We start from the raw sequence: 23,488 nt of genomic DNA, 5'->3' as shown, positions 1-23,488 counted from the left end.
ATGCATCGAAGCCAGGTCCTGGTATGATGGCGAAGGTCACCGGGCTCATTCGGCGATCGTTCGTGATGCGTATCTCGTAACGAGCCCCCAGTCTGCGCAAGTACCTGGGTAGGCACAGCCGTGTTTGCACCCCGCGCGTTAAAGACCATTCGATGCGCATCTCGGCAACTTCAAAGCGATTCTTCATCATGCTACCCACCTCATCAACGGCATGACTGTCGCAACGCCCTCACGCTCATAAGCTCACCGTCTGGATGCCGCAGCGAACATCACATTCGACACATCCCTCGCCCCAGCGTTATACTTCACAGCCCTCCGCTGCCGCCACCCCGCCATCCGCCGCGAAGCCATCGCCCAACTCTCTCGCAGACTGACCCCCGAGGGACTCTGGGCCCGGCAACAGTTTCGTGTCCAGTCTGAGCGCATTGTGCCGGTAGAAGAGATGGGGTTGATGGGAAGAGGTGGCCGGAGGAGCGGGTGAGGCTTTGGAGCGGGACTGTGATGCCTGATGCACGTGAGGAGAGGGTCTCTTCCGTGGTCGTGCCTGACTTTCATGTCTTATATCGCCTAACCGTCGATTAGTCACCCAAAGACCCCACTACCAACCTTGGATGCTACCTAGGTACAAGCCCATTGCTAGCGCATCTCTCGACTCATTAAGATATTCCGCTCGAACAACTGTCCACGCCACATACAACACACAAAACTCCAAGATGACTTTCTTCGCGCCGCAATTCCAAATCGTCTCCGACCTACACCTTGAAACCCCCATGAATAACCCACAGTACTTAAACATCAACCTCACAGTCACCGGCAGCGCACTCTTCCTATTAGGAGATATAGGCCTAGTCATCCACGAAAACCTTTTTGTCTTTTTGTGCGATCTCCTTGACAGGAACCGCGGATGTCGTATCTTCTACGTCCTTGGCAACCACGAAGCATACCACACGACTCTCGAGTATGCCGTCGAACGAATTGTTGAGTTTGAGAATTTGGCGAGGCGGGAATACGGGGGTCGTTTTCGTCTGCTGTGCCGCGATCGATATGATCTGAACGAGGATGTTACGATACTGGGCTGTACGCTCTGGAGCAACATCCATCCCGAGCAGGCCGCTGAGGTGGGGTCCCGAATGACTGATTACAATGAAGAGCGCGGGATACAGGGTTGGTCGCCGGAAAGAAGTTGCGAGGAACATGCGCGGGATTTGGAATGGCTTAACGCGCAAGTCCAACATATCCAAGCCAACGAACCGTACCGCAGCGTGATCATCGCGACACACCACTGCCCGACTGTTGATGCCCGTGCGACGGATCCGCGGCACGCGGCTAGTTCGATGAATTCGGGGTTCGTGACTGATTTGTCAAGGGAGGTGTGTTGGACGTCGCCGGTGGTGAAGGTGTGGGCGTTTGGACATACGCATTACAGTTGTGCGTGGAGGGATGAGGGGACGGGGGTGTTGGTTGTGTCGAATCAGAAGGGGTATGGCGGGAGGGGGAGGAGGGTTAAGAGTGTGGTCGTGGAGGAGAGGGGGGATGAGTGGCAGGTGTTGAAGAAGAAGGAAGAGGAGCCGACAGATGCGGAGGTAGCGCCATCGACGACGAAGATGGTGGAGGAGAAGAGCGATACAAAAGGCGTACCAGATGGGAGACCGAAGACAGGTCTATTCGATCAAGCGACCAAGCGGGTAAAAGCTCTTTTCCACCACGCGCCTTCGACATAACATGGCGGAGAATGTAGCGAGCGGTCCCAGATGGAGAAGAAGTCTGGCTTAGGTAGATGTGATGAGGCTTCAGGATTGCTCAGCTTGATCCATGACCTTGATCAGGTCCTCTTCCTTGAAACGATGCATAAGCTTCAGCGACGAAGTAGTAGTCTCCTTAGCTTCGGCTTTGTCGATGTGGATCTGGTTGAACATTTAGGTACTCTGTGCATTACACGCATATATAAATCCGTGGTCCGGGTCGGCTTACCACCGGAGTATCAAACTCGTACGCGCCCTTCCACTTCTCTTGCCCTGCGTCCATGACATTGATCTCCTCGTAATCAAATGGCCTCTTTGCTCTGATATTCTGCACGACAGCTTTAGCCGTGTCGCATAGGCCGCATGGGGTTCGGGTGAAGAAGGTGACGCGGCAAGCGAGCAGGCGGGATGTGGCGCGGAACATGATGGCGACGTGTTGACAACCCACACACACACACACTCTCAGTACCGATGACTACGAGCGTGCAATACGAACGGAGAGCTTTGGGCTGACGCGACGGAAATCCCGAAGATGGAAAGCTTCAACGGCCAGGATATCGATTAAGCTTCGCGCTTGGACCCTATGATGACGGCTGATTTCCAGAATGTTCGGAACAAAATCTGGGGCATCGCAACACGACAAGCAGCGCGCATCCGACCTTTCTCTCCACTCGTTAAGCGCGTTATTCACAGAAACCGACGATTATGGCGAAGAAGTGTGTTCACAAGGGCTGCGGCAAGACGTACGAGGACGAGACCGAAGAGTGTGTTTACCATCCCGGCCCACCCAAATTCCATGAGGGGCAGAAAGGTAGGTCAGCACCACCAACGCGTATATCGACAAGACCAGAAAAGGTGCTAATGCGATTCCCCAGGCTGGGAATGCTGCAAACCACGCGTCCTGACCTTTGACGAGTTCCTCGCAATCGAGCCGTGCACAAAGGGCAAGCACTCGGACGTCGACGACACACCCAAGCCCGAGCCCGTCAAAGCCCCCGACGTACCCAATGACACCCAAGTCAACCTCGGATCGCTCGAGGAATCTCTCCCTGCGCCCGCGCCCCGATTACCCACCGCACAAGCCACGCCCAAGCCCAGCGCTTCACCGGCGCCGCCGCCAGAATCCGAAGACGACGACCCGAGTCTGGAGATCAAGGAGGGCATGACATGTCGGCGGAAAGGATGCGGCGCGACACACAAGGGAGGCGATAGAGAAGGAGAGAGCTGCATACACCACCCGGGTGCGCCCATCTTCCACGAGGGCAGCAAGGGGTGGAGTTGCTGTAAGAGGCGGGTCATGGAGTTTGATCAGTTCATGAAGATTGAGGGGTGCAAGACAAAAGACCGACATTTGTTCATCGGCAGCGGCAAGAAGAAGGAGGGCGAGGAGAAACTAGAGACAGTTCGGTACGTCTCCCTACCCTCTCAATCAAGACTATCCACTAACCCCACACACCAGACACGACTACTACCAAACCGCCACCTCAGTCGTCGCATCCCTCTACCTCAAGAAAATCGACAAAGCAACCGCCGTCGTCGACTTTCAACCTACACACGTCAAGCTCGATCTCCCCACCTCAGACAGCAAGCGCTACCAAACCGAATTCCCTCTCTTCTCAACTATCAAGCCGGAAGAGAGTAAGTTCAGGATACTAGGCACCAAGCTCGAGATGACGCTAGTCAAGGCCGATGGAGCTAGCTGGCCGGTCCTTAGGAGCGACGATAAACCTACTGGGGAGATGATCCAGGTGGGTAGGGCAGGGAGGGCGTAGATGGGTGTTGCCATGGCATTCGTGATGAAGACATGAGTCGCATAGATCAAAGTAATGTATCAACGAAGTTACGTTAATTCAGATATGCCCTTGGACGCTGCGAGTGAGTATGCATGTGTATGGTGTATGAATGGGGGACATGTGAGAGAGGGGTGGCTTATTAATCATGACGCACCTCGCGCTCTAGCTATCTCCGCATGTTATGCAATCAGCCTTACAACATCCCTCATTTCCAATCTCGAGGAGGTTTACTAAACAGCAAACCAAAGTACCGAGGACTGGGGCAAGATATAAGACCATCGTTACGTTTGTCGTCACATATCACACCCATTCTCATCGAATACCAATCCCCTTCACACCCACCCACCCAACATCCCCATACCAACTCAACCTGCCATCCCCCGGAACCCAGCCAAACCCAACAATGTCCCCCAAATCCAAACTCATCGCTATCGTTGCTGGTGTTGGTCCCGGAACCGGCGCCTCCGTCGCCCGCAAATTCAGCCAAACCTACCCCGTCGTGCTCCTCGCCCGCACCCCCGAATCCTTCTCTTCTCTCGCCGAGGAAATAAACGCCTCCGGCGGTCACGCCCTCGGCATCGCCACAGACGTGTCCTCTTCGTCCAGCCTGTCTTCTGCCGCCAGCGCGATCAAGAAGGAGTTTGGACAGGACGTCGCAGCCGCAGCAGCAATTTTCAACGCTTCTGGTGCGTTTATGCGGAAGCCGTTTTTGGAGATTCCGAGCGAGACTTTTGAGAAGAGTTTGGGTGTTAGTGGTATGGGTGGAGTGCTGTTTTCGCAGACTTTCTTGCCGTTGTTGTTGAAGGGTGTGGAGAAGGGGTCTGAATATCCGCCTAGTCTGATTTTTACGGGCGCGACGGCGAGTGTAAAGAGTAATGCGATGATGGCGAGTTTTTCGACGGGGAAGTGGGCGTTGAGGGCGTTGAGTCAGAGTTTGGCGAGGGAGTTTGGACCGCAGGGTGTGAGTCGTCCTTTTCTTTTCCGTTTTTGCTGTCTTTGGGATTGTGGATGAGGTGTGGAGTGGATGGTTTTGCTAATGCGGTGTTTTGATGAACAGGTGCATGTTGCGCATGCAATTATTGATGGGGTGATTGATATTCCGAGGACGAAGGAGTGGTTGAAGGATATGCCTAAGGAGGCCAAGTTGAGCGCTGATGCTGTGAGTATCTTTTCCTTTGTTTCGTGGTGTCTTTTAACCCTGTTTTGGCTAAGGGCTAAAACCTAGTTATGCGAAAGCACCTACAGTTATATACTCTTACGCCTACTCTTACTATCTTTTTATACTTAGTCTTATAGTTTTTAAATTTCCTTTAGTATATAATCTAAGTTAAAGTATTACTTTTTATAGTTAGTCTAAGCCTTATTTTTCTTTAATAGCTTACTTAGCTTTATTAAGTAGGCTTAGAGAAGATCTTAGCTAAGACTATTATTTAGAGCTATACTTATTAACTTAGTTATATAGCTTCTAGAGTAGTACTTACTATTTTAAAAGTCTTTCTACTCTTTAGTAATAAGAAGTATAAACTAGGCTTTAGTCTTCTAGATAAGATTAGAAGAAGTAAAGTTTATTCTTTTATAAAGAAAAATTTACTTCTTTTATATTATAGTTAAGAAATTAATTATAGCGCTTTTAGCAGCTCTACTATTAATAGGCAAAATAATATAATTATTAAAAAAAGTTATAACTAAGTAATATAATAGATAGAGAGAAGAAAATTAGTTTAGCGTATTACTTTTATACTTACTACTACTTACGCAACTATAATATAGCTAGAAGAGCTCTATAGTTTATAAAGATACACCTAAAGTACTATTAACTAAACTAAACTATAGTTCTACTTTATAGAAAAAGGATAGCCTATATACTTAAATATTAAGGTTAGAACAGGCTAGAATAGACCTAGTAGTAGTAGTGGTGTCTTTTGCTAACGCGAAGTGCAGATTGCGAACGATTACTGGTGGTTGCATACCCAGCCAAAGACGAACTTTACCTGGGAGATTGATCTTAGGCCGGCGGTTGAGAAGTGGTAGGTGCGCGTTGTCACGCCGAGAGGACTATAGGATAGGAGAATTGCGCATGAGAGTGTCATGTGTATCAATAGCAAACACTCGACATTATAAGATCCTGCGTCACCACGTCAATATCTCTGATATCGCAGAAAATTCCTGCGTCACCGCGGATACCTTCACTTCGCTTTCACGCTCTTTCGAGGTGAAGACGAGTACGCTAGGAGGTCCTCGGTGTATATAATCTTGTCAATCTGCTTTTCTTCTCCCTTCTTACTACTTACAACGACGTCGCAGTTACCAAGACGAAGCGCGTATCGGATCGATTACCGAACACATCACCACTGTACCAATGTATGCGCACTATCGAGAGCTAATGTAGTCGGTGCGCATCACTGACACGCGATAGATCAACAACATGTCTGGCCTCGGCAGCTCCCGCTGGTCGTCAAAACCGACATCAAAGTCGTCTGAAGGTGGAGGGAAGACTCCCGACGAGCCGTAAGTATCTTTCACTTTGTCTTAGCAGGGATGGTATTCCAACAGTAATACAGCAAACACATCGCCGTCCCGTCCTTTGGGTTCACGATGCCTTCTTTCACCAAGAAGTCGGCTACCGTCGCATCGTCTCCTATCGTCTCATCTTCGACAGAGGCCAAAGTGGTCGAGATGAAAAAGCCCGCGGTCAAGGTCGATGAAGCTCCTTCTCAAGAGCTCATCAAAGTCAAGACTGGTAAACCGCAGTCCAAAGTCACCGCCGCTATCCAGGCAACTCGAGACCGGATGGCCAAGTTCGTGGGCCTACGTCGTCAAGATCGCCCTTCAACGGCAAATGCGACGATTGGACGTGGTCCAAGCGCATCGTACGGAGGATACACCAGGAGGGGATAGACAGGCTGCAGTTGCCTCGCATGGGCGCCAGGAATCAGGAACATACTATTTGGAGGAGGCGAAGGATTCTCAGGTACTTTTGACAGTTGAGATGACCAATCAAAGTACATTAAATACCTCCTGGCTACCTCCCGCCATAGGCGATAGAATGATCAAAACCTGATTTAGACTCCATGTACCACAGTTTCGACAGACGCAACGGGTGCGACATAATATGCCCGAGGGCAGATAAGATGCAAGGTCTACACCGATCGTGCAGCAGCCAGATTGGGCCACTTGCAGAAAATCTCACTCATCAATGTCAGGCTGAACTTGGTCGCATGCGCATGCGCGACATAGTTCGCTAACCGTGGCGAGGGGAGAAATGTCCCATCTGGCCTGACGTACGAGTGCGGCGTATCCATGGGTAGTCGAGAACCCCTGGCACCTTTCATCTACAACGTCGTTGAGACGCAGAGTCGTTGGAGCGCATCGAGATGATTTGCCGGGCAGAGGCAAATGCTAAGGCCGAGCCATCGAGATTGATGCCGCTTTCAGACCCGCGGAAGTAAGACAACAAGGCTACGTCTACCGGCCAACACGGCCTGGCGATATCATAGGTAGCGATATGCGTAGTTAGCTGGATGGGGCAAAAGATAGACGAGAGGCTCGCATCATGTGAAGGTGTTGCACCGTTCGGAGCCTTGCATACAACCATGCGGGACATGCGCTGGCGACGATGGGCATGGTTCTGACGGACTAGAGTAAGGTGACGGTGAAGCGCCTGGCTTACAGCCAAACGCAATCGACTGGGCGTATTTGTACGTGCGCCATAAGGCTCCGCGACACCTTACTACTGCATGCAGGCCCACCCACGTGTCAGCGCCCGTTCTGCGTGCGACAGCTCATGTGCTGGGGCAAGCAGAGAGGGAGGCGTTTGAGAGACTCGGACCAAGCGGGATTAGCGATAGATGGAGATGCGGTGCTAACCGGGCCGCTGGTGAAGTGGGAGGTTGCTGCTGCGACTGCGCGGCGGCCAACAGCTGGGCCGCTGGGGTGTGTGGCCGTGGGCTGTCAGGGTAAGCATAAGCTCATGACGGCAGACCGGCAGAGAAATCGCAGTGACTGGTAAGTTTGTCGGATGAAGCGATCGCTTAAATACCACGGTATGCTATGGCAGCACTCGCTGCAAGGACCAACGCCAAGTTGCTCTCGTCCCGTCGGAAGGGAAGGTCCAACGTTAATACCCGTGTGCCCGCAGCATCGAAGGCAGACGCCAGCCAGCACCCAACGCTGGAACCACACGATCCGAGCGACCGCAGATTGTGCTGCCTGCCGCCCTGGAATACGCGACGATTGCGCAACAACTCCGACCTGCATTGCATCTTGTCGTCGTCGTCTGGTAATCTTCGGCCCCAGCCCGTGACTGGCGTTTCCGGCAACCATCCCATCTCTCCGGCCCGCACATCGTAGCAACATCACCCGAAGACTCGATCAACAAGACGCGCGCAGCCTCGCAGCACCGCCATTCTTCATCCACACCCGTTCTCAGAACTCCCTGCACTCATCGCCAATATTCGCGCACCGCCTGAGCTGGGCGCCGTCGCGCATCTTCCCATGACCGGAGAGAATGCACCGCGGCTAACTGCACTGCCTGCTTACCCACCACAACAACGACATCAACGGCCGCCATCTCCTCCCGGACAGCATCAGCAACTGCAGTCTCCCCTAACCCAGCTGTCTCCATCCACCGTCAAGGCGTCTCCGCAGCAGACTCCCGGGCCCCTTGATGCCAGCGGCGGCAGTGCTGAGCCCTCAGCAAAACGAGGCATGCGCTCGCAGATTGCATGCACCAGATGTCGCCGAAGCAAGACCAAGTGCGAAAACACCGGTCAGGGCACGACGTGCAAGGCTTGCGCGAATACCAACCGCGACTGTACCTGGGACCACGCGGCTGTCGCAAGCAGCACAGGATCTGTGCGCCGCGATAGCACGGCCGATTTTGATGTAAGTCATCCTTTTTTGTCTCCCAGTACTCCTTTAGTCGTATTGCATATCAACGTTCGTGGCTGAGTTCACGTCCTGGGCTATATCACGTGCTAGCGCTGACACCCCTAGGCCCCGCCCAAGAAGCGACGCAAGTTGCTAGCACCAACGTCGACTACAGCGCAACGCTCGGTAGAAGGCTTGGGCTCGCCTGAAGATGCTCTTCAATCACCATTGCTTACTTCCCAGGTCTGGGAAGAGTTGTTTGACATCTATGAGAAGCATTTCTCTACCGACTTCCCCTTCTTGCATAAGCGAACTTTCCTCAGCTCTGTGCGGCCGCCGCCTTCATCTGGCAGCTCATCTGAAGTTAAGACTCCGACTCAAGCTCCAACGCCGCGCGTGTATTCGCCTTTGCTCTTAGCCTTCCTTACCCAGACTGCTCGTTTCCATGACAAGCTCGTAGCGCAAATGGGTAATGACCCGATCAGGGTTGCCGAATTCTACGCATCGGCGACTCGCACGCAGATGGGAACGGATATCATTGGGTCCCCGAATGTGGAAAAGATCCAAACACTCCTCATGTTGGGGTATTATGAATGGACCAATTTGCAAGGTACTGAGGGCTGGATGAAGGTCGGGATTGCTATCAGAGCTGCCATATGCCTTGGGTACCCGCACCTGGATGTCGATGAAAGCGGACTACCTGCACCACTGAAAGACTGTGAAAAGGGCCTTTCGGAAAAGGACCAATTCATACTTCGCGAGACTCAGCGGCGTACTTTTTGGAGCTGCGTCCTCATGGATTGCTATCTGAGTTGGGGGGAGGATCGGCCGAGGATGCTTACGCCCGATCAACTTCAAAGAACCCAACTTGTCTGTAGCGATGGCGCATTCAATTTTGGAAAAAGAGCAAGAACAAGGCTTCTGGGTGAAGACGATGCGATGTATACTGCGCGGAGGAAACGATGGAACAAACATGCTGAGGAACGCCGTAATGACCACGACGGAGCAGATCGAGCCAGTGCCCTGGACGGGGGGAGGTGGGAAGTTGCTGAGGGGGAGGCAGAACTAACATGGTACATCAAAGTTGTTGTGATCTTCGGAGAAGTCTCACAATGGTCCTGCAAACGCGGCAGAAGGTCCGTTTGCCTCGTTCGTTCCGCCGCGATATCTGACTGACAACGTGTAGACAAGAAGGCAAGAATCCACCGTGGTGCGCGACGACTGGCTTCAAGAAATTGGAGGACAAACTCAAGCAGTTGAAGCGCGACCTTCCTGATCACCTCCAGCTGACCTCGGACAACAACGACGACCGTAGCTACAACTCGCCCGGCAAATACGTTGCAATACATGCAATGTACACATTGTGTTTTGTGTGGTTGTACAGAGAGTACATGCCCACATCACCATGGACGTTGACGTATCCCCGCGGCCCGTTGGATGAGCCACTAATCGATGAGAAACCCCCTGACCCTGACTACTGGATCAAGCAAGCCAAAGACTGTTGGAAAGCCTGCCTCGACTTCACAACACTACTTCATACTATCGAGAACTCACAAGTTCATAGCAATTTGGTACAAACGCCAACGGTAGCTTTCTCTTGTTTTGCCGTTGGAATAGGCAGTAAGTATCTAACAGTGATTTGGTTGGGTATTGCTAACCACCCCAGCCATCTACTGCCACTACTTTCCTCACATGGACCCGGACGACGCCCTCTCATCTCGTAAAGACCCTAGAGCCCATGATATCGCAAACGGCTTCCTACTACGCATTCTGAGTCGCTTCAAGATGGCCCGCTCGTGGCTCAGCCAACTAGCAGAATGGCAACGATATTACCGTCGTGAGAGGAAGAAGTACCGAGAGCTAAGCGGCCAGATCGACGATTCTCCAAAGAGCAACTCCAGCGATGGCGTCGCTAGCGGTGGGTTGAAAGACTATGCACAGCTCTTCGAAAGAACGCATAAGCAGTTCGGTGACATTGCGAACGCTAACGACAACGACGGACAATGGCCCGACAGGGATAAGGACCTCGCGGATACGAGACTGCCGCATGACGAAGACTCTGCAGAGCGCACTTTGCCTACCAGCGCCGCTTCGGTCAAGCATGAGATGCAAGGCGCGCCGGAGGAAAAGTCCAGTAACCAGTCCGGCTTCACCGCTGTCAACCACAATGGTCAACAAACACCTCCAGCTCCTCCTCCAGTCACCCAGCCATCAACCTACGCGCACGGGGGCCGTACGCCTTCTTATGATCACAACTCTCATATGCGCGCCACGGCACTGACATCACCACAACAACCCTACCCAGCATATCAATACACCAGTACTCAGCATCCCCTGAGAAGTCCCTTCCAGCAATCTGATCCCCACCAATCACCTGTGACAGCCCCCGCATCTGTCCCGATACACGGTGTCTATCAACCATGGCCACAAGCACGACCGCAGGAGATACAGGAGCAGAAGGTCAACATGGAGATTTGCGGCGCTGCTACTTTCCCCAACGGCTGGGCGGGCGATGTCATGATTGGTGATAGTGCTCAGGACTTCAATAATTGGGGTCAATATGGCTTTCCGACTATTCCGGATAACTCGGGGTATTATCAGTCTGGGTATTCGTATCCGCCGCAGTAGTTCTGTGGGGTTGCGGTTGACTTGTTCCTCGCTGTGTTTGGCGCGTGAGTAATGTCGCGACGACTATCCTTCGTCATTCTCATTTTCTAGCATATCTGTTTGGCTTCTTGTCATCCACATTCTTTCACTCCTTCCTTCGGCGCATGTTGCGATGGTTGTTTTCCCTGGCTGCATCGGTTGTGCCATTTAGATTCCTAAGGGCGACAGGATGTTATGTAGCGGAGTTTGTTTTCTTCATAGGTGGGTTACTTGTTATGCGATGATCTTGGGTTGGCGGCATGCGACGGGAGAGTCGTAGGCGGATCGATCGGTCTTTATGCACATGTAGATGCACATGTAGATGCACGTATCGTATAGCATGTTTGTAGATTTGTGGCAATCTAGTAGTATCAATCCTGGCAGAAGCGTCTTCGACCGATCCCTGATGCATGAGGTTGATGATATTGACGCCGCAATCTGCCCAACGGCAATGCTGAGCGTATAACGAGTTTGACCTTTTCAAAGCACTTTGATGGAGTTATCCTTGAGAGGTTCATGAGAAACCTAGCGATGCAAGACGTATGAAAGACTCGAGATCGGTGTCTCTTCCATCAGCTCGCGCTGAGTATGGTTGCTTGCTTTTCGCGATGATCATGGCCTTGTTACGTCAGGACCAAATCAATGTACCTCGGTAACTCTCCCCCACATTCCATCACCACGAGGTTCCGACCCATCACTCATCAACCCATGCCGTCGCATCGCACCCCAGTCATTCCATCCGCAATTATCCTAAGAAACGACCTCCGAGCCAATTCCCCGATGCCCGTCGTCATCACCCCGCGGATGCCTTTCCCAATCCAGGGCGGAAAGGCCTCAACCCAAGCTTCCGCAAGCATCCACAACTATACGACCAAGCATTAACCCTCACGCTAACCCCACTGATCGCCGCCTCTCTGCACCGCCTGGGCAACGGCCATGGCGCACATCGGACATGTTTCCCCGCCTACCTCAACCGAGATGCGGGCATCGACTCCACTAACAAGCATCCAAGCTGCGATATTGGTGGAATCGGTACTTGCGTTTTGGTCGCTTCGCCGCATCCTAGACCATGCTAGTATCGCTACGGCTACTCATCCGGTTCAACACGCGGTCTTAGCACGTTCAACATGGGGCAAGACTGGGGAAAGTCGCTGGGGAAAAGAGGTATGTGCGTTCGGATCGCAATGGCACGAGCGGCGTGGAAACGATGCTGTCATTGTTTGACAGGAACGAGGAAAGATCCCGGTTCGGCTACATGCATACCGTCTGAAGATCCGGAAGCTTTATATTGCTTGCCCTCCCCGCGGAACTTTGATCGAGCTACAAGCAAATTGACCTTTGGTTTCGTATTTTGGTCAATATGAAGAGCTTCTCAAAGCTTGCAGGCGCGGTTGCGCTGGGATGTTTTGCGGTTGAGACTGCGGCGAGGGCTGTGGGGTATTCGCCTCAGCAGTGGATTAAGCCGTATAAGAGAGAGGCTTTGCAAGATATCGTAAGTTGCGGAGTTGAATCAATATCTTGGGATGACGATGGCTAACCGACATTACAGGTCACATGGGATGAAGACTCGCTCTTCGTACATGGAGAACGCATCTTCCTGTACTCTGGCGAGGTTCATCCGTACAGATTGCCGGTACCTGATCTCTACTCCGATGTCTTCCAGAAGATCAAGGCTCTTGGGTACAATGGTGTTTCATTCTACGTGGACTGGGCATTGCTTGAAGGCAAGCCCGGTGTTTACCGTGAGGAGGGTGTCTTCGATCTAAAGCCATTCTTCGATGCTGCACAAGAAGCTGGCATTTACCTCATCGCCAGACCGGGTCCATACATCAACGCCGAGGTATCTGGTGGAGGCTTCCCCGGATGGATCCAAAGAGTCAACGGCACGCTGAGAACGCGTGCGCCTGACTTCTTGGAGGCGACCGACAAGTACGTTTCTGAGCTGGATCTAAGCGGCGCCTTGCTAACAGCGGAATAGCTACATGAAGAATGTGTTGGCGACAATTGCGCCTGCGCAAATCACCAACGGCGGACCAATTATTCTCGTTCAGCCCGAGAATGAGTACACACAGGCCACTTCGGCTATCAAGCCTTTCCCAGATCCGGTCTACATGCAATATGTCGAAGATCAAATTCGCGACGCCGGTATTATCGTGCCTTTGATCAGCAACGATGCCTCCGCCAAGGGCAACAATGCTCCCGGTCAACCTGCAGCTGTTGACATTTACGGGCATGACGGCTACCCTCTTGGATTCGACTGTGCCAATCCTACCACATGGCCAGACGGCAATCTTCCAACAAACTGGCATCAGCTCCACGAGCAGCAGAGCCCCACTACGCCTTACTCCATCGTTGAGTTCCAGTCTGGCAGCTTCGACCCATGGGGCGGGCCAGGTTTCGACAAATGTGGCATTCTAGTCGGCGCAGAGTTCAACCGTGTCTTCTACAAGCAACTGTACAGCTTTGGTGTCACGATTCTGAACTTGTACATGACTTACGGTGGCACGAACTGGGGTAACCTTGGTCATCCCGGTGGCTATACTAGCTACGACTACGCTGCACCGATCAAGGAAGACCGTCAAGTCGACCGCGCGAAGTACTCCGAGCTAAAGCTCCAGGCAAACTTCTTCAAGGTCAGCCCTGCGTACCTCACGGCTGCACGTGGCAATGCTTCGACTTCCAAGTGGACTACCAGCAGTGACCTTAGCGTTACTCCCGCCACCAACGAGAAGACGACATTCTACTTTGTCAGGCACTCAAAGTACAACTCGCTAGATTCCACAGCCTACAAGCTCAACGTTGCAACGTCGACAATGGGCAACATTACTGTACCCCAAATGAACGGCACTTCGCTGACGCTGAACGGCCGCGATTCCAAGATCCACGTCAGCGACTACGATATTGGCGGCACCACCCTTGTCTACTCTACTGCGGAAGTCTTCACTTGGCACAAGTATGAAGACAAGACTGTCTTGGTTGTATACGGTGGACCTGGAGAGACTCACGAGTTGGCCCTTGCTGCTACTGGACTGGAAGTCGTCGAAGGCGATGTCAAGAGCATGACTACTAGTGGAGTCACAGTTTTGAACTTCAAGGCTGATGGAGGTAGAAAGGTGGCAAAGGTTGGAGCTGACAGCCCCATCTACGTCTACATGGTCGACCGCGTCGAAGCCTTCAACTACTGGGCTGTCGATCAGGCACCCCACGACTCGTCCAACCCTGTTATTCTCAAGGCAGGCTACCTGATGCGCACTGCCAAGGTCACTGGCGATACCCTCGCCCTCACTGGAGATCTCAATGCTACAACCACTGTCGAGGTTCTTGGTGGTGCATCATCTGATGTGTCCAAGATGACCTTCAATGGCCAGGATATCGACTTCACCACCTCCGAGCAAGGAACTTTGTGCGCCGACATTGAATTCACCAAGCCAGATGTCAGCCTACCCAAACTCAGCGAACTCGAGTGGAAGTACGTCGACTCGCTTCCTGAGATCCAACCCGGATACGATGACAGCGAGTGGACTGCGGCCGATCTGAAGAAGACGTACAACTCTCTGCGTCCCCTTGACACCCCCGTATCGCTCTACAGCTCCGACTACGGCTACCACACAGGCACACTCCTCTTCCGTGGCACATTCACTGCGTCCGGAAACGAGACAACCTTCAACCTCACCACCCAAGGTGGCTCAGCATTCGGCTCATCCGCCTGGATTGGCGACCAATTCCTCGGTTCATGGCGCGGATACGACGCAGCCCTAAACGGAAGCGCTACATTCACCATGCCCAACCTGACCAAGGGAAAGAAATACACCATCACGGTCGTAGTCGACAACCAAGGTCTCGACGAAAACTGGACCATCGGCACCGAGACAATGAAGAACCCGCGCGGTATCCTAGACTACAAGCTATCTGGCCACGACGCCTCCGACATCAGCTGGAAGCTCACCGGCAACCTGGGTGGAGAAGATTACCGCGACATATCGCGCGGTCCCCTCAACGAAGGCGGTCTCTTCGTCGAGCGCCAGGGTCTGCACCTCCCCGGTGCTCTCTCCGCCACCGACGCTAAATGGACTGCTTCCGCCGGCCCCGTCGCCGACGGCATCTCCGCTCCTGGAATCGGTTTCTTCGCCACGGAATTCGATCTCAACATGCCAGCTGGCTATGATATCCCGCTTAGCTTCACTTTCACCAACGGCACTTCTTCTGGTAACAGCAGCAGTGGAGGTTCGAGTGTTCCTGCGTACCGCGTCCAGCTTTACGTCAATGGCTGGCAGTATGGCAAGTATGTTAGCAATGTTGGGCCGCAGGTCAAGTTCCCTGTTACGGAGGGTATTCTGAACTACAACGGAACGAACTATCTGGGTGTCTCGCTTTGGGGACTTGATGGTCGCGCGACGAAGGTTGAGGGCTTGGAGTTGGAGGTTGATGCGGAGATTTGGAGTGGGATGAAGAAGGTGGGGACTGTCATGGGGATGGAGTATGAGAAGAGGGAGGGGGCGTATTGAGATGTTTAGTCAGAGATATCTCTATCAACCAATTTCACATGTGCAACTCGCATTGAGACTGAGACAACGAACACTTTCCTCTTTCACATGGAAACAATCATATCAGGTCCTACGCGTCGTCCAAATTAAGTTCCACAATGTTCTACGTCTTGTCGTTACCCTCGCAATTTCGCACTCACCTGGACTTTTAGCGTGGTCTTGGCGCGGTCACAAACAAACGCGTCTTCCAAGGTTTGCTCAACACAATTTTTCCACTTACCCTCTTCACCTTGCGAGATTGTTTCTCGTTTCTTGACCTTCGCCCAAGCAACGTGTTACGATCGCGCGACTCCACGATGGCAACCAAGTAAGTCGTGCCCGGACGCGTGTCTTGATGAACATGTACTGACGATTACAGCGTCGGCAGCTCTCGCGGCAGCTCTCGCGGCAGAACGAGCTTCCTCGACTTACCTGGAGGTAATTATCATAGTGTCTACTCTTGAGGTCGCAAGCTGATATAGTATATCGCAGAGTTGCGAAACAAGATCTACGATTACTTCCTCAACCTTAAGCCATCAATCACCAAAGCTGCCAATCTAGCCTGCGTTACTCATATAGTACACGCCGAGTTCACAACGCTATTTATACGACGGTGGCAGTGCAAGAGCGAGACATTTCATTTCGAGAGTATCCACGAAGTGCTCCACTCGTTCTTCGTTCAGTACCCCAACTCGGCTCCCAAGAACGTTCGCTACGTGTTCTGTGTGGGAATTGAAGCCGGCACCATTTACCCTGTAGGCCCTGAAGACGATAACCCCGTCTGTACACTGGACCTGCTCAAAGTTGTTTCTGTTCTGCGTCTATATCCGTTGATCCATATCCATTGGGATTTGGTCAATCGTAACAAGGACGCAGTACTTGAAGATGGAGAGGTTGCCTACGCCGTGTATGCCTTGGAGGAGATGAGTGACCATCAACTGGAAAAGTTGGATTCCGCAAAGCTCGACCTGTGGTACAACTTCTCCTACGCTTGGGGAAGGCATGAAGTACATGCCAATCTGGATCTCAGGTTCAAGAAGGGTGCTACCAAAAAAGACGTCAAAACCATCAGCGCTTCACAAATTCGTACCGAACACCAAGGGATCATAGTGGGGATTGAGTGGGAGAGAAATTCTTGGGGCAAGGATGTCTGCGGAGGGTTTCCTAAAGACCTGTCTTCAAGCAGTGAGGAGGACGACTCCGATAGTGGCGAAGAGAACTCGGACAGCGGCGAAGACAACTCGGACAGCGGCGGAGTTGATCCCGAGAGCGAAGACCAGATCTTGTGCCTGTAATGGGGACGGAGGATAAGAAGAGTGAGATTGCACATTGATGTATTGGAAGGGAATATATATGGATATTCATTGTCTACATATCCACCCGCTCCAGAATGTATGATCAATCTTGGCAGTGAGAGCCTTCGAATTATTCGTGTTCTGCATATGTTTATTATTCCTGCTTCTGAGTCACTGATTATGGCGACATTGTGATTGCTGGAGTCAAATGAGGAGCAAAAGCTTCGCGTAGCTCTCGTCGTCACCCTCACCATTTGTTCTGTGCGGTCTAGCGCGGTCTTGGCGAGACTTTGACAAACGCGTCATCGTCAACAACGACTTTACTTGTTTACAGGCCTCTCAACCCTTACTACACAATTGTTTCATCCGTGAAGCATCGCTCCGAGCAAACCAAACTCCCGCTGCGCGACACCGCCATGGCCGTCAAGTATGTTACCCAGCCAGCATTTCCAGTGAGTGCGTGCTAACAGTCGAAGCAGCAGAGACAACGGTGGCGGGAAGTCGTTTCTGGACCTTTCCGGAGGTAAATATCGTAGCAGCGCTCTTTAGCCATGGTATGCTAACGCCATATTACAGAGCTTCGCAATGCCGTCTACAATCACTTCATCGACCTCGATCCTACAGTCGGCGAAGCTACCGCACTAGTGCGCGCCAGTCAGCAGATTCACACTGAGTTTGGCTCGCTATGTCTGGCATCAGAGAACTTCGCGATTCCTGAGGAGCATGTCAACAAATTTCTACACGCTTTCTTCCCCCATAGCCTCAACTCAAGGCTGCAATATGTTCGTCGCCGCTTCGACCTGTCGTTGGATCCATTCGACTCGGAAGAGTGGTTAGGCAACCTCCTCCAACTGGTCTCGATAATGCACCAACAACACCGGCTTCGACTCAAGATCTCACGGTTCAGAGAAATCACCACGATTATTTCTGTCTTCAAAAACATGGATGTTCGGAAGCTCGAAAAAGTACGCTCCGTTTCGTTCGAGATGCGCACAGTGCCCTTGGACCACCCGATGAGCTTTCTCCCACGCTTAGCCGCTTTCGTTTGGGTGAATATGGAGGCTTTCGCCACAGAAGAAGATCCTTATGAGCTGGGACTCAACTACGAATACGGATCTATCAATGTACGCTTTGAGTGGGAGAATGGTCCATTCAATGATACAGAGTCTTCAGAAAACGAGGATGGTGATGAATATGGTGACGAAGATGGCTCAGATAATGAGGAAGAGACATCAGATGATGGCGATGAAGACGAGGACGGCGATGGAGACGCTCCAGACAGCAGCGAAGGCGCTGTAGAAAGTAGTGGCTAGGGAGGAAGGTGGTTACTGAAACGAGACTGGGATATGAGAAGATGAATCGGGGAGTACTGAGATGATGGTCATAGACAGTCATGGTGAGTCTGTACGCCATGAATGAAAACAACCTGCATGATCAGCTTTGACAGCACAAAAAATCATTTGGAACATGCTTCGTATTGTTGACGCAGTCCCTCCGTGTTTCAGCTCTTGTTCTAATTGTAGGGCTCACACTTTCCCTCGCTCACCGTGGGATTGTTGGCGCGGTCTTGGCGCGACGGTGCAAACAAACGCTCTTGCGCACACAACAGCTATTCCTACCTACCCTCGACCCATCCTCTACAACCGCTCAGTCTCTGGAGTCTAGCTCGCACCATCGTCGCGCGACATCACAATGACAAGCCAGTAAGTGGTGCAAAGAAGTTTTCCTTGATGAGCACGTACTGACGGCCATCTAGGTACAGCGTCGGCAGGCCTTGCGGCAGAAAGAGCTTCCTCGACGCACCTGGAGGTGAGTATTGGATATTTTAAATTCTCTGAATGCATTACTAACACAAGAACAGAGCTACGCAATACCTTCTACCACCACTTCATCGATCTCAGCCCATCAACCAGCGATGCTGCCAATCTTGCCTGCGTCAATCAGCAAGTCCACGCGGAGTTCACGACGCTGTATTTGAGCCGGAGATATCAAGGCACAACCGGACTTCCATTCGAGCATGTTCCGTTCTTCTTACACTTCTTCTTCGTTCGGTACCCCGACGCGGCTCCCAAGACCGTAGTCTACAAGTTCAAAGTAGGACTCGGAAATCCAACCCCCAAAAGCATTGATTTTGATACTGCCCCATGCTGGTCACTGGATCTGCTCAAGGTCGTGTCGGTCATGCGCAAGTACCCTTTGATCAAAGTGGTCTGGGACCTGGGCGCGGGCATGGGTCGCTACTCCGCTGTGTCGTTCGATGACACAGACATCGTCTACGCAGTGAGGAACCTGAGATCTATGAGTTCCCGACATTTCAGCAAGTTGTCTTCCATCAGGCTCACTTTGTCCGAATCGCCGAAAGAATTACACAACTTCCAGCCATTCCGGGTCGTGACTGGCCCCTCCCTAGACGCCAGCCTTTCGATCAAGTCGAAGAAGGGCGTGACAGAAGATTTCTTTGATAAGTTCGATACCAATTGCGGTGGCATCAATGTAGAGCTTGCGTTGGAAGACAGTACGGACAGTAATGAGGAGAGTTCAGATGGCGAGGAAGACATTCCAGTTGACGGTCACGAAGACTCAGAGAGTGAAGACCAGGTCCTTCCAGACTTAGGAGACTTGATTCTATTTTGAGAGGGTTTGTTCGCAGATGTATGAGCAGATTTGGATGACGACAAGCTGGATTCTTTCGATGAAGTTGAAGATATGGGGATCCGGCAGCAGTAAGAGTCTACGACGCTGGTTCAGTCTGCTTGACAAGATGAAAACACGTATATACCCAGTTTTGAAACACGGAACGAACTTTCCTCGTGGTCACTGCTATTCTTGTGTGCAAATGCGATATCGCGCGGACGCCGGCTTCGCCTAGAACAGACGCAGTGATCTCGACCATATTTATCAACTTTGATAACCACCAATGTACAAGTTGTGGTACCCGGTGAAGGCAAAGCCAATCAACGGTCATGACTCGGTGCGCAATCTCTTCGAGAACCCACCGCGCTTCTCTCACTTAATCTTCTTAGCGCAGTCTTGGCAGAGGCGCAGGTCTACGCCCTGCCGTGTTTGTCAAGTTACTCACTTTGCTTACGACACCCACCAAAGATCCCTCGGTTGCTCCATCAAGACTTACCCATCTATCGAGCTACTATCTCATACTGTCGCGATGACAACCAAGTAAGTCGTGCCCGAACATCACTCCCGAGGTCTGCACGAGACCACACTGATTAACCAAGCGACAGACAACATCGCCGCGGCGGGAAGTCGCTCCTTGACTTGCCTGGAGGTAAGTGCCATCATCTTGCTTGTTTAAATGGCGCAAGCTGACACTTTAGACAGAGCTACGCAACGCGATCTACGAGCACTTCATCGATCTCAACACATGCGCGTGTGACACCAACGCCATCAACCTACTATGGGTCAACCGGCAAATCCGCGCTGAGTTCAGATCATTGTACTTCAGTCAGGGCAATGCCAAAGTTTACCTCGACGGCATCGCAAGCTTCCTACGCGCCTTCATCCAGATCCCTTCTACAACCTTGATGCTTGACGACGTTGCTTGCAAAATTCGCGTGGAGCTCCGTGGCAGGCAAATAGATTACAAAAATTGGCAAATCGATCTGGTGGACGTCATCTTGGTCATGCGACAGTATCCTCTGCTCAGCATCAAATGGAACTTGATCCCGCCTGGCCACTCCGAGACACACAGTGACTTAGGGTTAGCTGAATATGTGTCCATTCTGAAGGATATGGACGATCACGAGTTTGCGAAGTTGTCTTCCATCTGGCTTCTTATTCATGATGGGCCATTGGGCGGAGACATTTACACCTTTCTGGAACGTGGTTGTACGGAACAAGATACCGATGATATCCAGCTCAAGATTGGGGGAATTAAGTATGAATGCCGAAGTATAATCTTGTGCTTAAGATAGCAGCCGTGCCCCGAGGCGCACACGATATCTCGGAGAGTAGGGAAGATGTGTAGGACAGCGGCAGGACAGCAGTTCAAAAGAACGATGTATTGAGAGAATTCAGAGATCGAAGATTTTTTAGGAGTAATAACATGACATGTCATTTACCTAAAGATGCGAGAACTCAGGCAGTATTATGAGTTCAAGAAGCTGCTTGCCTGGTCGTTTGTGTCTAGCGCGGTCTACGTTGCACAGCAGATCTTGGCGGACGCTGAGACAAAACGACCTGTCGTCCACAGGGTTATTTGCTCCTAGAGCTTTCCAGTCCAGCTACAAAGCTGTCCTCTACTTCTCACAGGCAGTGTATTTAAGCTACCACTGCACAGCACCATGGTGACAACCCGGTATGTTGCGGTCGAACATCCTGCTTGATGGAAGAACAAACTGACGATGATGGCGGCAGAACCCATAGTGGCGGAGCGCCGTTCCTTGACAGGTTGTCTGGTGGTATGTGGTCCATGAACTGGTTTATCCAAATACAACCAACTAACCCATCACATTATAGAACTGCGCAACGCCGTCTACAAGTACTTCATCGACCTCGACCCATCTCTTGACGAGAGCATCCAGTTCCTCCAAGTCAATCGGCAGATCCGCTCCGAATTCGGGTCACTATACTTGAGTCAGGCCAACGCTATAGTACCTCTTGACTGCCTCAAACCCTTCCTGCGCGACACCTTCCAGCCTATCGCTAGCCAGAGACCAAAGGACTTCACTTGCAGCTTCCTTGTACAGCTCGACTGGAACGATCTCTGTTGGCACAGGAGCTTCTGGGACCTCGACCTCTTTGAAACTGTCGCATTCATGCGTGGATATCCTTTACTCGAAATTCAGTGGGAGCTGGACCCTAATGCCCGCTTTAGACGCTCTAATCGCTCCAACCACTCTGCCAACTCCGGCCGTCGCGACCGCTCCGACGTACCTGAAGAAGAAGAAAGAACCGAAATTGACGACGAAGACCAAGACCAAGACGAACCTGATGAGACAGGGTCTGAGAAATCACAACCTGAGGAGTCAGAATCGGAGGAAGCAGACTCTGAGGAAGAAGAGATAGCGATTCCGAGTCATTCTGCTCGAGTCACTTTCAGTGTTGACGATATAGACATCGACGCGCCCCTGTCAATACTCAGAAATCTGGAGGATGCGTTGTACGCGAAGTTGGCTGCTATTGATCTGTCTTTATCTGTCAGGCCACCTTTAGATGAGAAGTTCAGTGCCGGTCTAGTAGCCAACCTTGATATTGCTCTGATGGCGAACTGTACGGAACAAGACTTCGAAGACTTTGGACTTGGTGTTGAATGCGGAGGCATCAAAGTGCGTTTTCATATAGCGCATGAGCCAGAAAGCGAATACAATGTCTCCGAGAGTGAGGAAGATGAATAGGATCTCACTGTCGTGGAAGGGGGATAAAGGAGAGATGGTGCAGGGTTTATGGTAGAGCAATATACGAGTAATGACTGTTCAGATTCATGTGATGAGCTTGAGGATGTGAGAAATCAGCCCGCAGCTTAACGCCGGCCCGGTCATCGATCCCTTAGGTCTAGCGTGGTCTTGGCGGGAGGCCTCATCTTGGACTGAGGTGCGAGTCTGCCTTGTTTACGACACCTCTTCGACGATATCGAATCGCCGAACATCAAACTCAAGCCTCTTTGGAAGAGTGGGTGCGCTTTCGCCGCGATAGTACTGCCTGAGTCAAGATCTCGCCTCAGTCTGAGTCAAAGACGCACTCTATTTCTCGTTGTGACAACAGCATGGCGCCCAGGTACGTCAAAAGAGCCGTGTGACACTGCAGTGCCAGTCGATGAAAACTAAGTTTCGAAGCAGCGCACACTACCGCCACAGAGCGAATTTCCTTGATCTACCTGGAGGTACGAGGTCCAAATACCGTAATTTAGCTGCCCGGGTCTAATTTGAGTTCTCCATACAGAGCTACGCAACGCCATCTACACCGAATTCCTCCATCTAAAACCAAAATGTACCGACGCCATTAACCTCGTCAATACTCATGAGCAAGTCCATGACGAGTTCGCGCCAATGTACTTGTCTCCGTCCAATCGGCTGCTATGCAGTCCCTGCGTACCTTTACGACAACTGAACAATTACCTGCACGTCTTCTTCGTTAAGCGCCCCCATGATAGTCTACGAACGATCAACCGTTACATCCACATACAGCTCTGCAAATTTGGAAGCTCTGAACAACGGAAAGTGGACCTTCTTCAGTTGGTTCAAGTCCAGAAAGGGTTCCCGTCATTCAACATGAACTTCTGCCCAGGGGCTCTACGAAAGATATTCCTTCCGTCTGATCCGTCTGACATGGTAGATGAGATAAAATCCGTGGTGTCGATCCTGAAGAACATGGACGCACAGCAACTCGAAAGAGTGGTCTCCGCACAGCTTGAAATCTTCGTCCCAGATGAGAAACAGAGAAAGGCTGACGTGCGCTGGGCGATATTTGTCAACATTACTGGAAAAAGACAAGCTGAGAAAGGGTCGTGGAATAGTCGTTCGCGGTCCGGACGGCAGGAACATGTGGATATTGATCTTACTGAACTTGGCTTCCCCGCCAATTACAAGGTCATTGAGGTGCGGATCATCTGGGAAGACTGATCCACGATTGCGGCGCGATGCGCTGGAACGCGCGGGAATCTGGGG

The 23,488-nt window shown here is 51.7% G+C and overlaps 10 protein-coding genes across 10 annotated transcripts; 9 read left to right on the top strand and 1 right to left on the bottom strand.

The window, feature by feature from the left end:
• Positions 1–1,790: 1,790 nt before the first annotated feature.
• Positions 1,791–2,166, bottom strand: J4E85_010001 (uncharacterized protein; the record flags this gene model as incomplete). The annotated part of the gene is made up of 2 exons (XM_051474218.1): positions 1,791–1,904; positions 1,972–2,166. The coding sequence occupies 2 exons, from the start codon at positions 2,164–2,166 to the stop codon at positions 1,791–1,793; spliced, it is 309 nt and encodes a 102-aa protein (XP_051322005.1).
• A 281-nt stretch (positions 2,167–2,447) lies between these two features.
• J4E85_010000 (uncharacterized protein) lies at positions 2,448–3,514 on the top strand (the record flags this gene model as incomplete). Its single annotated transcript, XM_051474217.1, has 3 exons — positions 2,448–2,553; positions 2,618–3,149; positions 3,202–3,514. The coding sequence occupies 3 exons, from the start codon at positions 2,448–2,450 to the stop codon at positions 3,512–3,514; spliced, it is 951 nt and encodes a 316-aa protein (XP_051322004.1).
• Positions 3,515–3,938: 424 nt separating this feature from the next.
• Positions 3,939–6,433, top strand: J4E85_009999 (uncharacterized protein; the record flags this gene model as incomplete). The annotated part of the gene is made up of 6 exons (XM_051474216.1): positions 3,939–4,496; positions 4,593–4,694; positions 5,477–5,562; positions 5,840–5,888; positions 5,952–6,043; positions 6,097–6,433. 6 exons carry the CDS (start codon positions 3,939–3,941, stop codon positions 6,431–6,433), a joined length of 1,224 nt encoding a protein of 407 aa, XP_051322003.1.
• A 1,809-nt stretch (positions 6,434–8,242) lies between these two features.
• On the top strand, positions 8,243–11,032 carry J4E85_009998 (uncharacterized protein; the record flags this gene model as incomplete). Its single annotated transcript, XM_051474215.1, has 4 exons — positions 8,243–8,419; positions 8,531–8,988; positions 9,591–10,024; positions 10,071–11,032. 4 exons carry the CDS (start codon positions 8,243–8,245, stop codon positions 11,030–11,032), a joined length of 2,031 nt encoding a protein of 676 aa, XP_051322002.1.
• A 1,378-nt stretch (positions 11,033–12,410) lies between these two features.
• J4E85_009997 (uncharacterized protein) lies at positions 12,411–15,555 on the top strand (the record flags this gene model as incomplete). Its single annotated transcript, XM_051474214.1, has 3 exons — positions 12,411–12,542; positions 12,600–12,979; positions 13,029–15,555. 3 exons carry the CDS (start codon positions 12,411–12,413, stop codon positions 15,553–15,555), a joined length of 3,039 nt encoding a protein of 1,012 aa, XP_051322001.1.
• A 335-nt stretch (positions 15,556–15,890) lies between these two features.
• Positions 15,891–16,868, top strand: J4E85_009996 (uncharacterized protein; the record flags this gene model as incomplete). The annotated part of the gene is made up of 3 exons (XM_051474213.1): positions 15,891–15,901; positions 15,953–16,011; positions 16,066–16,868. The coding sequence occupies 3 exons, from the start codon at positions 15,891–15,893 to the stop codon at positions 16,866–16,868; spliced, it is 873 nt and encodes a 290-aa protein (XP_051322000.1).
• A 416-nt stretch (positions 16,869–17,284) lies between these two features.
• On the top strand, positions 17,285–18,181 carry J4E85_009995 (uncharacterized protein; the record flags this gene model as incomplete). The annotated part of the gene is made up of 3 exons (XM_051474212.1): positions 17,285–17,295; positions 17,348–17,391; positions 17,445–18,181. The coding sequence occupies 3 exons, from the start codon at positions 17,285–17,287 to the stop codon at positions 18,179–18,181; spliced, it is 792 nt and encodes a 263-aa protein (XP_051321999.1).
• Positions 18,182–18,560: 379 nt separating this feature from the next.
• On the top strand, positions 18,561–19,502 carry J4E85_009994 (uncharacterized protein; the record flags this gene model as incomplete). Its single annotated transcript, XM_051474211.1, has 3 exons — positions 18,561–18,571; positions 18,625–18,677; positions 18,730–19,502. 3 exons carry the CDS (start codon positions 18,561–18,563, stop codon positions 19,500–19,502), a joined length of 837 nt encoding a protein of 278 aa, XP_051321998.1.
• Positions 19,503–20,031: 529 nt separating this feature from the next.
• Positions 20,032–20,837, top strand: J4E85_009993 (uncharacterized protein; the record flags this gene model as incomplete). Its single annotated transcript, XM_051474210.1, has 4 exons — positions 20,032–20,042; positions 20,108–20,151; positions 20,205–20,760; positions 20,801–20,837. The coding sequence occupies 4 exons, from the start codon at positions 20,032–20,034 to the stop codon at positions 20,835–20,837; spliced, it is 648 nt and encodes a 215-aa protein (XP_051321997.1).
• Positions 20,838–21,166: 329 nt separating this feature from the next.
• Positions 21,167–22,219, top strand: J4E85_009992 (uncharacterized protein; the record flags this gene model as incomplete). Its single annotated transcript, XM_051474209.1, has 3 exons — positions 21,167–21,180; positions 21,273–21,283; positions 21,342–22,219. The coding sequence occupies 3 exons, from the start codon at positions 21,167–21,169 to the stop codon at positions 22,217–22,219; spliced, it is 903 nt and encodes a 300-aa protein (XP_051321996.1).
• Positions 22,220–23,488: the final 1,269 nt, after the last annotated feature.

This window comes from Alternaria conjuncta, assembly GCF_024043145.1.
Source record: "Alternaria conjuncta strain BMP 0040 chromosome Unknown scaffold_20, whole genome shotgun sequence".
NCBI classification, from domain to species: domain Eukaryota; kingdom Fungi; phylum Ascomycota; class Dothideomycetes; order Pleosporales; family Pleosporaceae; genus Alternaria; species Alternaria conjuncta.
This window is presented reverse-complemented; position numbering and strand designations above follow the sequence as displayed.